This window comes from Lathyrus oleraceus, chromosome 2, assembly GCF_024323335.1.
Source record: "Lathyrus oleraceus cultivar Zhongwan6 chromosome 2, CAAS_Psat_ZW6_1.0, whole genome shotgun sequence".
Lineage (NCBI taxonomy): Eukaryota > Viridiplantae > Streptophyta > Magnoliopsida > Fabales > Fabaceae > Lathyrus > Lathyrus oleraceus.
Genome location: NC_066580.1, coordinates 433,444,527 through 433,461,164, shown reverse-complemented (window position 1 = coordinate 433,461,164; position 16,638 = coordinate 433,444,527). Strand labels below are relative to the sequence as shown.

Below are 16,638 nucleotides of genomic sequence, written 5' to 3'. Positions count from 1 at the left end.
ATGAAAAATGGTTAGTTTAATTAGGATAGATTTCTATTTTAGATTTTAATTGAATTTAGTTTAGAGTTTACCTCTTCAATTTTTCAATTAGAACTCATTAGAAATTAAATCATTTACTCTTGATTGCATGCATGAATTATGGTTGTTGCCATTATGGATGATTCTTATGTGCTCATTGGTTTAATTTTGTATGGTGTATGATTATCCTCCATTTGAACAAAATGTACCCCACTTCCATGAACCTGTAGTAATTTTATTGCTTTCTATATTCGTCCATTAACTAAGAAATAATCAAAAGCGATTTAAAAATAATATTTTTTTAAAAGAACAAAAATAAACTTGTTCCAACGTCAAGTTGTTTTTACAAATCAAACTTATTGTATGCAACACGAGTACTTGAAACAACGTCAAATACCTCTTTCATTTAATTCACGCATTTTATTCTATTCAACTCCAAACACTTGATCCAACATCAAGTCATTTTCAAAATATTTTTACAATAAATCGGATGAAAAAGAGATGGGGTGTACGTACTTGTACACACCATTTCTCAAGTACTTGGATTGTCGGTCGTGTTTAGCTTGTGGCCCAATACTTGTCTTCCATTCAAAAACACTTAACAATAAACGAGTTTAATTTGATCCTCATATGGCAAAAAAGAGAGGTCAGAATGCAATTGTCATTTCAACTCCTGAGTATTCTGACTGTCGGTCATACTTAGTCTGTGGTTAGATGCTTGTCTCCCTCTAAGTACCAACGATTAAACTCTGGTCACAAACTTCATAAGCAAAAACTTTTAGGATGAAAAAGAGAGGTCGGGATGCACTTGTCCTTTCAGCTCTCAAGTACTCGGATTAACGGATGTACTTAGTTTGTGGTCTGATACTTGTCTCCCACTCTAAAATCAATCACAATCAATCAAATTCAATTTTCCACCTTAGGGCATTCAAACTCTTTCACAAAGGACATGTTATTTCCGATCTACCGCAAACAAATAACGCTTAAGCCTCCCATGCGCGAGCATACAAACAACATTTAACTGATAGAACGCGAACGTTAACATCGTCCACTAAAAACAACCAACAAATCTGTATTTTCTACCATGAACTACGGAGCTCTGATTTTCTCATTGCACTATGAAAATACGTGGGCACGAGGATCCGAATCCTTAACGATCACACTAATTAATAAACTTATTTTCCCCTTTAATCAATCGCAAGTAACATTTAGATAATAACACTCATTTGCGCAAAGAACGATCGAAACGGTTCCCATTGAGTACAACGAATGTTTGGGATGCTAATACATTCCCCTTGCATAATCGACTTCCAAACCTAAATTTGGTTGCGACGATCATCTATGATTCTTTTAGGGGTTTTCTCGATATTTTCTCTTTCCTCTTGAATAAATAAAGTTCGATGGTGACTCTGCTTTTTTCGCGTTGCGATAGTTGGTTTTTAAATTTTTTTAAAATATCAAACACTTTTCAAGATATAATCGCAGCCCTTCAATAGTTGTTATTTATAACTCAATAGTACACAAATGGATGTTAAAACAACTTTTTTAAATGGTGACTTAGAAGAAGAAATCTATATGGAACAACCGGAAGCGTTTGTGATCCATGGACAAGAAAACAAGGTTTGTAAGTTAGATAAGTCTTTGTATGGACTAAAACAAGCTCCTAAGAAATGACATGAAAATTTTGATACCTTAATGATCTCGAATGGGTACAAAGTGAATGAAAGTGACAAATGTGTTTATTACAAGTCTGAGAATTGCATATGCATTGTCATATGTCTCTATGTAGACGATCTACTCATATTTGGATCAAACATTCAGACCATTAATGATGTGAAATCATTGTTGTGCAACAACTTTGATATGAAAGACCTCGGAGAATCAAGTGTTATCATTGGTATCAAGATCATGAGATCCGGAAAAGGAATTTCTTTGGATCAAATTATTTTTGTCTCATTCTCTTCATCTCAAATTATTATTTTTTGTTCTGTTTTTCGAGTGGCTTTTCGCACCATCTACGACTGGATTATTTCCAGATACTCCGAGTAGTTTAAACACCATCTGAAAGTGTATTTCTTTGAACGATTCATTACAGTGCAAATGATAATCGTAATTTTAAACGGGTTGTTTTATCCTTAAGACATCATCAAAACCATATTGTATTGCATAATTATTGACAATATGACAACATCTTAAAGAAAGCGACCTAGTACGCGACTCATCCCGATAATTTTTTTTTTAGAAATTTTTCAAAAACAAAAATAACAGGAGCATGATTTACAAAAACTCCAAAACCTTTTTAAATAGCACCCAAACAACATTAGATAAATCAAAGGGTGAATTTTGAAATGCATCGTGAAAAGATCGAAACTCACCTCAACACAACATGTAATGCAGAAGTTTAGCTTCAATGTTAAAACATTTCTACACTTGGTTCGGTTTGGCTGAATATTGCACGTACCAAAGTGATGGCACATTTCTATTTGTTTAGTTAGCTACTTAAATATGTTTTGGTGACTATTTAATGATGGCATCTTTTAGTAACAGATATTATTCACTTGAATTTTGCATATGTTGCAACTGACTGGTTGATCATGTTTGATTGGGTTATGAAAATTTTGTTATAAAATTTCTTTAAAAATATGTTGATTCAAAAAAGAATATGATATAATAAGGTTCTTTAATTTTTTATTATTATTACTCCGCTTTAGTTGGTCTAAATTTGTCTATTGAACTCACTATGTTAGTTTCTTTATCATGAAACATGTTTCGATTGAAAAATTGCATAAGAATTTTCTTACATGGTTGGGATAGGAGCTTCCAAAAGATATTTTCTCTAAGAGTGCTTTATAAAATAGTAGATGCAACACAATATTTTTTCTTCAAAAGGCAAAGAAATTTTACTAACCTAAAGAACAAGAAGTGACAACAAAACAAGTATAGGGTAATACATAGCCCACAACATTTCCCCTACAATACCCACTTCATGTGCAACGAAAAAATTCCCCTACATCAATGATACAAAATTCGTTTGATGAGATATTTATTTATATAACTTAGAATTGTCAAACATCCTTCAGCATACTTAGAATTTTCGAGTAACCTTCTTTGATTGCCAACATCCGGCATACTTATAAATTTTATCAACTAACCTTTTTGATTGCTTACATCCTTCATCATACTTAACACTACTTCACAGTCCCCAATTTGCCAAAGCAATATGTTAATAACTCATCACCAACCTCCAATATAATATGATAGAGTATCAAAGAATTAGCATAGGAAACCATGTTATTGACCCACAACAATGTTATTGATCTTCTAAAATAAAAGTTCGTAACTCAATTGGGAGGGGGCCGCGCGAACGCAGGCCCCCACAGCAACAAATTATGATGTAGGCTCCACCACTTGGGTAGACCTTAGACTAGCACCCCTCCTAAGTGCAATGGAGGTCACTTGCCTAGGCCATGGGCCTTCTTGATCACCCATTGACCCCTTCCAGGTAAGTATGATGCAAAGTATCACACACTTCTCTTTTATACTTGATGTTCCATACTATTCACTCAAACAATTCGGATGTGGGACTCATATAACATAATTCTAAACCATTCCTAAGAGAAAAAGGAAAAAATATCATATAAGTGTCATTATCAGTATTCTATTTTGTGAAAGATAATAATCATATAAATCTATACTAAGATTATTTGTTCCCTAAATTTAGTGTCGGAGTGGATCAACATGTTATACACCAACTCCTATTACAAACTATGTATAAATATTGTAGTTGTGGAATCTCATAAGTGAATGTATGCAATATTTTGTTCCATGATCTCCTCTATCATGTTTTATAGAACAAATCTTACCTTTTATATCAATCTTTATTTTGTTTCAGGAACTGATACCAAATCTTACCTTTTATAACAATCTTTATTTTGTTTCAGGAACTGATACCAAATCTTACCTTTCATATCAAATTTATTTGGTTTCAAGTTATAAATCTTTTAACCTGGAAAAAGTAGCGGAAGAGTTTAAAGTATGGTTTGTCGGAGTTGAAGACTGTCATTGTGGCTGGATGAGAACTTTGGTATTGGTTTGATGACTGGGCTTTTTTACTTTGCAATGTTTGTGGCTGGATGAGAACTTTGGTACTGGTTTGATAACTGGGCTTTTTTACTTTGCAATGTTTGTGGCTGGATGAGAACTTTGGTATTAGTTTAATGACTGGGCTTTTTTACTTTGCAATGTTTGTAGCTGGATGAGAACTTTGGTATTAGTTTAATGACTGGGCTTTTTTACTATTGCAATGTTAACAAGTTATATCTTAAAATAATAAAAATATCAGAGTTTGGGAAACCTAATAAGAGACTGAAGTTTAAAGAACTGCTAAGAATAAGTATAACCTAAAAATGTAGGACTTTATTAAATATTGAACTAAAATTGTAGGACTTTACCCAGAAGGGAGTCCTTCCAAAAATTCTCAAAGGCTTGAGTTGAACCCAAGCCTAAGAGGGGGTTTGGAAATAGTTTTCAACCAGCAATAGACGCGCCTCGGTTAGTACCTCACTAGCTGCGTCATTGCCCCAAGCGCAAAGATAGTTATAACATTGAACAAACTTCCTTTCATATATAACTTCAAAGTCATCTAATATCTCTCATTAGCAGTGTGGGACTAGGAAATTTTACTGTGAAGTCCTCAACCATCATTCTTGTCCATAAACAAATCTAACAACTAAGACAATCAAATATTAAACCGCAAAGAATAAAGTTGAGAGAAAGAAATCTAACTTGTTCAAATACCAAGACAAGAAAATATTATACAGCAAAAAATAACATTACAGTAATAAAATGGCCCAGTCACCAAACCAGTACCAAAGTTGTTGAAATTTACTTTCTTCTAATCCAGCCACAAAATGACAAATGTGTTCATTTTGGGTATTAGATGGTGTGAGTTTGGTTATGTTTGTAATTTGTCATTCAATACAGATCAAAATCTATAGCAGATAAAAGAATCTGTTCAAGACAGAGATGCTTTACCTTAGTGTACTGGCGCAAGTCAAGTCAACAAGTTATGCACGCACTATAAATAGTTAGGCATTTATTCGAAAATACTAAACACCAAACACCAATGAAAGATAAAACAAAGAGTACTAGTCAGGCATTTATTCGAAAATACTAAACACCAAACACCAATGAAAGATGAAACAAAGATTACTAGTTAGGCATTTATTAGAAAATACTAAACACCAAACACCAATGAAAGAAGAAACAAAGAGTACTCTCGATCTATCACGCACCTGGAACGTATATTTAGTCTCTCTATCTATCACGCATAGTGTGATCTATCTGGATCGCAATTTCCCACTGGCTTTCAATTGATAAATAGTACATAAAGTAATTGTGTTGAAGTAGAGAAATCAGAAACAAATTACAAATGGATTAATAACGAGGGAGCAGATGAGTTATCAATTTTTGGCTTTTGAAGATGAACCACTTAACCACATATTTGTGTATCAAACAACTAATTAATCCCTCCCTAATCAAAATTCCAGTTAGTGATTAATAGATCAAAAAAATTCAATAAACTAAACACATACACAAACTTGATTGGCCTATGGGTTCATCGCAATGATGAGTTTGATCATGTTTTCCAATCTGTGACGTCAATGTTTTTTGTAATACTGCAAATCATTATCATTCAGCTGTCACTAGAATAAAACAGAATTAAACTATCATTCAGATTTAGTCGAATAAAACAGAAATATTTTATAAATAACAAGAACTACCAAAAAACAAAGAATCCAAATATAAACTTGAACTAAATTTGCAGAGCCCACAATTAAGAGGACTCTTCAAAAAACTAGCGTATGCTGCTAATTGTGACGCTAACACGGTATTCTTTAGTAAAAGGCGAAAGAATAGTTCGCTATGTCATCATCACACAGCTCCGTAATTGACACAATTAGAGATCCTTTCATTTTATTTGTGAGCAGTATAGTTTCTTTTATGAAGCAGACAATGTGTGACTTGAGTCTGATACCCACTCACTTGGCCCCTATCTCTTTAAATACTAATAAAGTATATCCCAATCTAGCACAATTGAATTTCAACACAAAAACAGCACATGAATAATAACTCACCTTTGAAAATAAGAGCTATATATGAGCCAATGATATGCTCCATCCTTTGTTTTAAGTAAGTCTTTACAAACCTCACCATTTCATGATCAAAACCTACCATGGCTATAGCTACAAAAGAATCCTGTAGAAGACAAAAGAGGATTTACCTTAGTGTTATGCATGCACTGTAAACAGTTAGTTAGGCTTAGCATATTTCCTTCAAAAACACCAATGAAAAATTATAGGACTCTTCATTGCACAGCAAGGTGATCAATTTAACTTTATCAAACCCCCACCAAATTGTTCAAGCATATCAAGTATACAAACTAAGCTACTGCCAAACATCATATTTCACTTAGAGTATTAAAAGAGACAGCTTCTCTGAAAGGAGACAACTAACAGAATTTAAAAACAAGTTGAGCATTAGCAATGTGGGACTGGGAGACTTTGCTGCAAAGTCTCCAATCATCATTCTTTTCCTTAAACAAGCAAAATACTATATACAACAAAGAATAAAGTTAAGAGAAAGAGATTTAACTTGTTCAAAAACTTGCTACACTGGGTTTGTTCATATTTTCACCATTACTTAATGATACAACACCATCCATCTCCTTTGAAAATGAGTTCCTATGAGTATTAGATGGGTGTGAGACTGTGTTGGCCTTCTAGGTTCATTTGCTTATTGGTTTCATTGCAAGTTTTCATTCCTTCAAAAACACCAATGAAAAATTATACTCTTCATTGCACAGCACGGTGATCAATTTAACTTTATCAAACCCCCACCAAATTGTTCAAGCATATCAAGTATACAAACTGAGCTATACCGCCGAACATTATATTTCACTTGAGTATCAAAAGAAACAGTTTCTCTGGAAAGGAGACAACTAATAGAATTTAAAAATAGTCTCTTATACTATCCCATTTGTGAAAAATCACATATGCTTGGTGATATGATTATGATATTCAAAGCACGGCATAGAATATCATGCTAGAAGCCACAACTTTCAACAACCTTCAAAATAATATCTGCCAACAAAAGTACCATAACAACGATGAAATAGATGTAAATCTTCTTCACAAGTATACCTTATGAGTGCGTCTCACAACCCACTTCACGGCCAACCGCAGCGTCATTGAAACCATGAATGATGTATAACGCTGTCAATACCTGGATCGTAAATTCAAGGAATGCTCAAGTCCAACACATTGAAAGGAGGAGCTAATGTTACCTCACACGGTGTGAATCAGGCTTGTACAGTGACCTCCACACAACCTATCAAATCTGCTTCCTATTGTTCTGTAGTCCGAAAATTCGATTTACGGATTTTTTTATAATGGTGCCACTGACCACATATGCTCTACTTTAGACATGTTATCGACATATAATATAGGATAAATTCAATACCGGTTAAGGTAATATGGCCATAGCAGAATTTTCTAATGAAGTGTGTACGTCTCACTGACTCTATTATCTTAATTGATGTTTTATGCCTGCCATTGTTTAGTTTCAACTAGGTTTCGGTATCAAAATTAGCAAGATATTCTTCTTGATATTGTATATTCTCTGATAAGGATTGCTTGATACAAGATGTGTCATACAAGACAATTGGTTTTGGTAAAATGGACTTTGGACTCTACATGTTTGAGATAGCATAATCCTTGAAACAACATGTTATAAGAAATTTCTCTTGAAATTTTATTAGTTCTTCATAATCTTCCCATTTTCATCACCATCCATAGGCGATGTCTTATACGGAAAGATTTTTTAGTGGGGTACATCTGAACGAGATCTAAATACTTTTAGATATGTTAGTTCTTAAGAGTACATTGACCACATCCATTTGGTTCATTCTCGTTGGCCTAATACTAGGTAGAGGAGCTATGGATTTGAAATTTAATGCAACATCAGTCATCTCTTTTGCAAATGGGTTCATCGCAATGATTCAATATGTGACTAAATATAACACCATTAGCAATCTCTTTTGCAAATGGGTTCATTGCAATGATTCAATATGTGACTAAATATAACACCATTTGCAGATGAGTTCTCATTAGAGTGTAAATTAATGTATAAGGACAACTATGAGGTTAATGCTTCTTCATAATACTACAAAGCTTATAATTTTATAGAATAAAACACAATAAAACCTAAATGAACTAAATAACAGTAAGAAATACCAAAAAACAAAACATAAAGTTGAACTAATATTGCAGAGACCTCAGTTAAGAGGACTCTTCCAAAAACTAGCGTATGCCGCTTATTATGACGCTGACACGGTATTCTTTAGTAAAAGGCGAAAGAATAGTTCGCTATGTCATCATCACACGGCTCCGTAACTGACACAAGTAGAGGTCCTTTCATTTTATATCTGAGCTGCTTAATTTCTTTTACGCATAAACAATGTGGAACTTTAGTCAGACCTCTACCTTTTATATCCTCTACAATGAATAAACATCTAAAGCGTATCCTTGAAAGTCTTTGGAACAAAGACGGCGCTGATAGAATCGTGAAGGACAGGTCTAGGATAAGCCGACAACTATATAAATCCTCACCCGAAGCTAAACTAACACCTTTATATGATCCAGTGTCGTACAATATTCGTTCAAACATTGACATGAAAATAACATGGACGGGTTAGTTTCATCTTGCCCCAAAACATATATTGTTCAGATGACAACAATCAGCACAAAGACAATGGCTTCACTAAATAAAAAGTAACAGATTTTGTGGGAAGGAGACCAGTCAATAAAGATGATTTTGTATTCATTTATCGGAATTGAAAGTGCAGATATCATCAGTATATCAAACTGCTTGTAAACAATATACACTTAAAGCATCATTGATTAGATATGCACCATCAGTAGAGCTACAACCTAACAGTTTGCATAAAAATTATATCCATCCAAGGCAGAAGTGAGTTATAAGGTGAAAAGTGTTGTTTAAAAGCATGCAACTTTGAATGAAAATCTCAATATGACAAGTTAAAATTGGTTAAAGAAATGAATTTGCTACTGCTAACTAGCACTGAATAAGAAACATATTTACAAAATCTTTCCAACCATGAAAAGCTCAAAGTGGGTCCAGAGCTGCTTTGTTTGGTAACAAAATCTGGAAGGATTACAAGACTTCTCAGAACCATTTTTTTATATAAATAGATTCCAAAGCCAGAGTTACTTGAAAAAAACAAAAAAACATGATCTGTTCTATAGGCTCTTACTGTTGTGTTCTTGGATTCTAAGGAGACAAAAACATAACTGTAGTGGATGAATCATGACCGCATGATCAGAGCGTGATTAATGGCCAGGATGATCTCCGTATTGTGGGCATCATCTTCAGCCGTAGATGATCTTTCCCGATAACCAGACTCAAAACAACATCTTTCTGCAATAAACAAACCAGAGAATATCAAGTACACGTTTTTATAGCAAAACAAAACCAAAAAAAAAGGAAAGGAGTGGCAGTTTATTGCTTACCTGGCTTGCTTCCTTCTTCAAACCTTAACAAAACCCATAAAGTACAAATTTTTATAAGATATTCTTTCAAAACCCATAAATAAGATATTCTTTCAAATTTCAAATGAAAAAAAGGGCATCCTTGTCTCCTGAAAATTCCTCAACTTTCCTTCCCAAGTCACTTAAGACTTCATAAATTTCTCCTGAATTCAAACAACACTTATCATCAGCAACAAACTTGTGGATGGTTTGATCAATTTCAATGAAACTCCAAGCAGAAACAATCACCACTCCCCTGTCTTTCATCATTTTTCTTACCTCAGAAACACCTTCCCACTTACCCATATTGGCATACATGTTTGCGAGAAGGACGTACCTACCACTATGTTGAGGCTCAAACTCTATCAAATACTTGCCAACTGTCTGTCCCAATTCAAAATAACCATGCATCAAACATCCATTAAGCAAAGACCCCCATATAGCTCCATCAGGTTCAATATGCATATTTCTAATGAAACTTAAGGCCTTTATTACTTGTCCACTTCGAGCCAAAACATCAACCACACATCCATAGTGTTCAATGGATGGTGTTATGCCATATTTTTCAGTCATAATTCCGAATGACCGCAACGCTACACCCAACATATTTTTATGATTGCAAGCTGTGAGAACTCCAATGAAAGTAACTTCATTAGGTTTTGGTCCAACCTTCTCCATATTTTCAAACAGTTTCAGAGCCATCAGATTATTCCCATTAATAGCTAAACCCAAAATCATAGCACTCCAAGTAGCAACATCTTTAACAGGCATTTTGTCAAACACTTGCTCTGCACTCTTTACCCATCCACATTTCGTGTAAAAATCAATCAAAGCAGTTCCAAGTTCAAGTTCATACTCCAAACCATTTTCCTCAACATAAGAATGAATCCACTTCCCTTCTTCAAAAGCACCCACCATGGTACACGCATTAAGAACACTCACAAAAAGTGATCCATTGGGTCTCACACGTGCATAACCCTTGTTCTTCTTCAATTCACGAAAAAGTTCAATTCCCTCACTGAAAAAACCGTTCTTAACATACCCAGAAACCATAGCACTATACGACGCGTCGTTTCTCTGTGGCATTTCGTCAAACAATTCCCTCGCATCATTAACCAACCCGCAACTGCAATAGCCACTCACGAGACTCGTCCAACAAACCACATTTCTGTTAGAACTTTCATCGAACACGTTACGAGCAAGGTGTATTGCTCCGTGTTTCGAAAACACATTGATAACCGAGCTCACGAAATACACGTCAGATGAATTCCCCATTTTCATGGATAGAGTAAAGACTTGTTCTAGATAAGAAAGTGTAACACATGCTTTTACAAGGGCGGTGAAAGTATTCGAATTGGGGCGAACGTTGGTGTTGAGCATTTTGGTGAAAACCGAGAGTGATTTGTGGAATTGTGAATTTGTTGTGTAAGAGGTGATGATGGAGTTGTAATCGAAGAGATTGGGATTGGGCATGTGGGTGAAAAGGGTCTCTGCATAGCGAAAATTGCCGCGCGGTGAGAAAGAGCAGAAGGCTAAGATTCTGCTGGAGATGTAGGAGAAGCGAGTGAGGTTGTTGGTGATGGTGTGAGCATGGATTTGTTTCATTTTTTTCATGGTTAGGTTTTGCCATTGTTGTAAGAGATGAAGACATGGACTGTGTCTGGTTGAGCTCACTAACATCAGGAATCCAACCTAATACACTTGGCTAACACGATTTAAGCCGTTTTAAACTAGTGCTAACTGGAAAACAGAATCTAAATGGAGTCCACTATAACTTATGCAGTTTCGCATACACAGAATCAAAACCACACTAACAGAGTTTGGGAATTTCTAACTAAATAATAACTCCCTAAATTTCATTTGCATTTGACATACATTTAAGTTACATTTCTAACAGATTTGGAAGAAAATCTATAAATACACACCTTCATTCTTCAGATTGGAGTATTCTTCATTCTGCAAATTCTCATTTTGCAATTTCTCGGTCTTCATTTCTGCATTTTTCTTCTTCATTCTTCAACCTCCCTTCTTCCTGCAATTGCTTCATTCTACACAACCTCATTCTGCAACTTCGAGATTCAACACAATCTCTACTCTGCAACACAGCCCCAGGCCCAAATGTTTGGCTAGAAAACCACCAGCATACACCCAACATCCGAGCATGCACTCCCCTTTCCAAGAAGGCCCATTTCCATTGATCTTTTTTTTGTTTTTTCTATTTAGTTTTAATTAGAAATTAACTAGATTTAGGATTAATAGATTTAGAATGTTAGGTTAATTAGAATTTTAATTAATTTTCCTTGAAGAATAAATATTAATTAGATTTTTAGAATTTTAGTTGATTTTTAATTAAAGATATGTTTAGATCTTAATTAGGATAATTATATAATTAGACTTTTTGCATAATTAGATAATTGGGGCTTGATTAGTTTTTAATTAAATATTGATTTTAAAAACTATTTTCCTAATTATTTCATTTTTTACATAATAACCGTTTTGCCCTTTAGGCATAGAAATCTTGATTTCTAATGTATGCACCCTTAGTTTAGGGCCTTGATAAGATTTATCGGATTCTTAACTAGCTGATTAATTCAATAGGTTATTATTGTACATAGTGCAACTATTCATTTCAACCCCTCTGATTAATGTTGACCAAAGGTCACTTTGGTCAACCAAATTCTTTGTAATTGTGTGGTAAGTCCCAAGCCTAATTCAAGTGATCAAAAGACCCTTGATCACTTGATATGAAAAGTTCATTATGCTTAAGATATTGTGGATATGCTAATTCTCAGGAGTTCAATACCTCAAAGTTCAAATACAAGATCAAGACTTCAAGATAACCTCAATCAAGCATAGCTAGCAAAGTGGACTACTTCTCAAGCACTTCAAAGGTATCAACGCTTGTTGATCATAACCTTCATCCAAACAATCATCCCAACACTTCAAAAGCTAAAAATAATTTTAAGACATAAAAATAAAATCAAGAAAAAAGTGTGTTAAAATGGACCATTTAGAATACATAATTAAAATAAAATATTAATATTAAATAAATACAAAAATAAAAATTAAATAATATTAAATAAGGCATTAAGAGATATGAAAAATATTTTTGGGTAATTTTATGGATAAAGAAAATATTTTATATCAATTAAAAACAAAAAATCAACTATAACTTTGCTTATTTTTGCAATAAAAAGATTACCAAAAGATCAACTATAACTTTGCTTATTTTTATGTAAAAAAACACAATCAATATAAGAAAAGAAGGAATGGTTGAGCTTTTGTTTACTGGAAGATCCAACTTCCTACCGTATGACGAATTTTAGTGGGAAAACGAAATATCTACGAGAACTTGCTTTGGCTTCTGTCTTTTTATCTTCTCTTTGTTTAGTTTCCCAAAATGCTCTTTATTTTGGTTTATGGAGTTGCCATGTAACTATGTAAAGGGTGACAATGGACTTCAACACTGTGCCACGTTTTGGCCACATCTGTTATTAAAAAATTTCAAAAATCTTTAAAAAAATTGTGTATTTTTTATATTCTATTCTTTTATTAGTAAAGTTTTGATAATATAAATTATTTGATATATTTAGTTAGTCTAATTAGTTTCTATACAATTCAAAATTTTCAAAAATATTTAAAGTTCTTAAAATAGACTTATTCATTTTATCTGTATTTTAACACATGTGCAGCCTAAACAGACTTGAAAAAAATTGATCAAATATATTTTTCATGGGTTGATTAGCCCGTTAAAATTAAAATAAAAAAAACTAGTTTGTTTTGATAAAAAAAAACATTAATTTAGAATATAATTCTAATAAAAATATATTTTTATCAAAACTTTAAACAACTCACATAACCCATCTTCTTTCACTAAGAACAAAAACTACTTCATGTTTTTTTTTTATTGGTTCAATTTATTTTCCTCTCCATTTTATCTTCTCTTACCTTCGCTGTTTAATGTTTAAGATCTTATTCTCTCTCATTTTTTTGATTTGATAATACAATAGAAAAACTCATTACTATTTTAATATTTACGGAACTAATCAAACTGTTTGTTTTTTATGTCAATAGTTTTGGGTCATCTTACAAGTTAATGTTGAACAAGATTTTGCAAGAATTCCGGTCAATAATTTGGGACCACGAGAGAGTGAGTCAGCGCAACCGAATGAAAGAATGGATGAAAATAATTTTGTTAGTGATCCGAGAAATACGGAAGTCAACTAATGAAAATTAATTTGGAAGGATATAAGGTGTATATGGGATAAAAATTAGATGTAGAATAATTGATATTTCTTTTTTTTTTTTGAACAAAGGTGGGCTAAAACGTCAAAAAGAAAAAAAAAATACTAGCAAAGAAAAATATGAGGGATAGACTTCCTAACCATATCGAAATTGTATATTAGACGAATCTCCAAAGAGCGATCTTCATAAAACATTGTTCATGTGTCGTGATGTGTCGTGATAGACGCTCAAATTTGCCATTGTATCTGAGCATTTATTAATTTATCTGAAAATATGCTATATCATAACCTCCCAGTCCCAGTTGAGAAGCAATTTTATCATAACCTCCCAGTCCCAGTTGAGAAGCAATTTTATTTTCTGAAGAATGACCTTGCCTACTTTTAGTTTGGGGCCATTCTTGTTTATAGCTTGAAAAGCCTCTTTATTATCAAATTGAAGTTCAAATTTCCTAAGGCCTCAATCATAAGCATATTGAAGGCCAACCTGAATGGCTCTCAGCTTTGTTTCTATGGTTGTGCCACTTCCCATATTGCTGGAAAATCATCCACACCATATTCCATTGATATCCCTTAAAACTCCCCCACAACTTGCTTTCAATTTTACTTTGACCACTTTATCCATTTGAGCCTTGTCCAATTAGAAATAGGAGGAAACCATCTGATAAGCATCGTATATTCCATGTTCTTTTGAACCTTCTGGATCAGTCTGCTGCTTGCTTGGTAATTGCTTACTTTTTGATATTTCATTCATAAGGTTTGTTGGCATGACATAATCTTTGTTGTGCTTTCTTTGGTTTCTCCAATATCACAACATATGATAAATGGTTGCCCAAGTCTCACTCTATCTTTGCACATTTGTAAGATTTAGATTGATGGTGATTCATTCCTGCAAGTCACAATCAAAAAGAATTTTCCCACCTATTTGTACCCACAAGATAGTTCCAAACTTGTTTAGCATTAGTACGGTCTCTTAGCAAATGAATGACTTATTCATCCTCATTTGAGCAATCAGGACAAAATGGGCTACCAATGTGCTTTTGAGCAAGCCACTGGTTGGTTGGCAATGATGCAGTTATGCTTCACCATCCACATGAAAGTTCTTATTCTCTCAGGGACTTCCAAATTCAAAATCCTTCTTCATGCCTCTGATATATAACCATTGTTAGATGAGCTAAATAAATCATAAGCACTTGAGACTATGAAGGTATCTGTAGTAGTTCATCTCCACATACAAGTGTCTTCACCATTATCAGCTTTAGGGGGATTCACAATTGCCAACTTTTGTGCAATTTCCTAAGGGAAACTATTTTTAATATAACCCAAATTACATCCTCCATTGTCATTCTTCAACTCTGAGATTCTGTCTATTTGATGTTCCCCAATTGGACTAGTTCTCAAATGTTCCAGGTTAAGGTCGGGTTGGATCCAATTGTCCTTTCAAAGATCAATTATGGCACCATTTCCAGTATTCCAATACACCATATCATTCATGGTATGCCAGATTTTCACAATGGATTTCCATATACTAGGACATGAGTTTTTGCTTCCATTCTGCAAAAAAAAATTGATATCGTTTTTATGTTTTTTATAAAAGAAAGAGAAACAGTGAATTAAACGTAGAGTGAATATGAATGAGTTTACTCAAAAAAAGCATGCTCGTTTTATTCATATCACCATTGTGAGTAACAACATTAAAAGTAAACAGTACTTGTACAAAAAGAAAATGAAAAAGCTAAAAATAGCCTACGGGTGATCATTCTTGAGGATGATATGTCAGGGCTTCTTTGTAAAGCATAGCAACTTTTGATCAAGAAGCTTTTGAACTTTATTCTTAAAAACAAAACAAGCTTATGTGGAATGCCCTATGTATCCTGCATGATATCCACATGTGGCATTAGGATTATGTTTAGGATGGTAGGGAAACTTGACATGCTTGATCTCTTTGGGCACAATTTCCCCAACATCAGTCAGGATAGGAAGTAGATGTGTATAAGACATTGCTTTTGAAATATCATGACTCTCGTGATATTGCCCGAATTCTGAATTTTTTTGGGCATGGATCAATGTTGGGAAGTGTTGAAAAACAAGTATGGAGGTGAAGCTTGATAGAAGATAGAATTTGTTAGAAATTAGCACTTGACATAATTATGACACAAGTCACCTGTGATGAATGATGATGAATCCCTTGATCAAATACTTGTAGAATAGATCTAGGAAAATTCAGGAGTCAAAACCGAGTCAATAGTCGACAGTTGACCAAAAGTCATGGTAAAATTTACAAATGACAATTCTCTAGCAGCTGAAGGTATTGGTGATATTCTGATTATGAGGAAAGATGGAAAAAGATCAGTAATTTCCAATGTACTATACATACCAGGCATGAAAAGTAATTTGCTCAGCATGGGGCAGTTGGTCAAAAAGAACTACAAATTATCGATCGAAGGCAAGATGATGAGAATTATCAACTCAGGTGGAAGGTTAATCTTGAAGGCACTTATGTCTCAGAATAGAACCTTCAAGATTGAACTAGATGTGATGGAGCACAAGTGCCTTACACCTGCAGCTAGTAGGGATGAATGGATATGGCACTATAGACTTGACCATCTCAATTTCAAAGATATCAAAGATCTGAAAAGAAGAAATATGATTTCAGTGTTAGCAGAAATCGACATTCCAAATGAAGTGTGTGAAGAATGTGTGAAGGCGAAGCAACATAAGAACAACTTCAACAAGGAGGCATGAAGCAAGTCGAATACTCTGATGTGTGT

At 33.9% G+C, this 16,638-nt stretch overlaps 1 protein-coding gene and 4 non-coding genes across 16 annotated transcripts; all 5 read right to left on the bottom strand.

The window, feature by feature from the left end:
* Positions 1-3,367: 3,367 nt before the first annotated feature.
* LOC127124053 (U1 spliceosomal RNA) lies at positions 3,368-3,528 on the bottom strand. The gene has a single exon (XR_007803696.1). It is a non-coding gene; the product is annotated as a U1 spliceosomal RNA (small nuclear RNA).
* A 927-nt stretch (positions 3,529-4,455) lies between these two features.
* On the bottom strand, positions 4,456-11,834 carry LOC127119995 (pentatricopeptide repeat-containing protein At5g06540). 12 transcript variants are annotated; one of them, XM_051050382.1, is made up of 5 exons: positions 9,609-11,834; positions 7,221-9,516; positions 6,673-6,841; positions 6,156-6,276; positions 4,456-5,723 (listed from the first exon to the last, which is right to left on the bottom strand). In XM_051050382.1, exon 1 carries the CDS (start codon positions 11,304-11,306, stop codon positions 9,708-9,710), a length of 1,599 nt encoding a protein of 532 aa, XP_050906339.1. In that variant the 5' UTR covers positions 11,307-11,834; the 3' UTR covers positions 4,456-5,723; positions 6,156-6,276; positions 6,673-6,841; positions 7,221-9,516; positions 9,609-9,707. The 12 variants fall into 12 exon arrangements, with proteins under 12 accessions (XP_050906339.1, XP_050906338.1, XP_050906345.1 ...); XM_051050381.1 differs by having other exon boundaries at positions 6,673-7,396; positions 8,353-9,516; XM_051050388.1 differs by having other exon boundaries at positions 6,673-9,243; positions 9,353-9,516.
* On the bottom strand, positions 4,462-4,612 carry LOC127124487 (U4 spliceosomal RNA). Its single transcript, XR_007803972.1, has one exon. It is a non-coding gene; the product is annotated as a U4 spliceosomal RNA (small nuclear RNA).
* On the bottom strand, positions 5,846-5,962 carry LOC127124785 (U5 spliceosomal RNA). The gene has a single exon (XR_007804255.1). It is a non-coding gene; the product is annotated as a U5 spliceosomal RNA (small nuclear RNA).
* Positions 8,349-8,465, bottom strand: LOC127124707 (U5 spliceosomal RNA). Its single transcript, XR_007804168.1, has one exon. It is a non-coding gene; the product is annotated as a U5 spliceosomal RNA (small nuclear RNA).
* Positions 11,835-16,638: the final 4,804 nt, after the last annotated feature.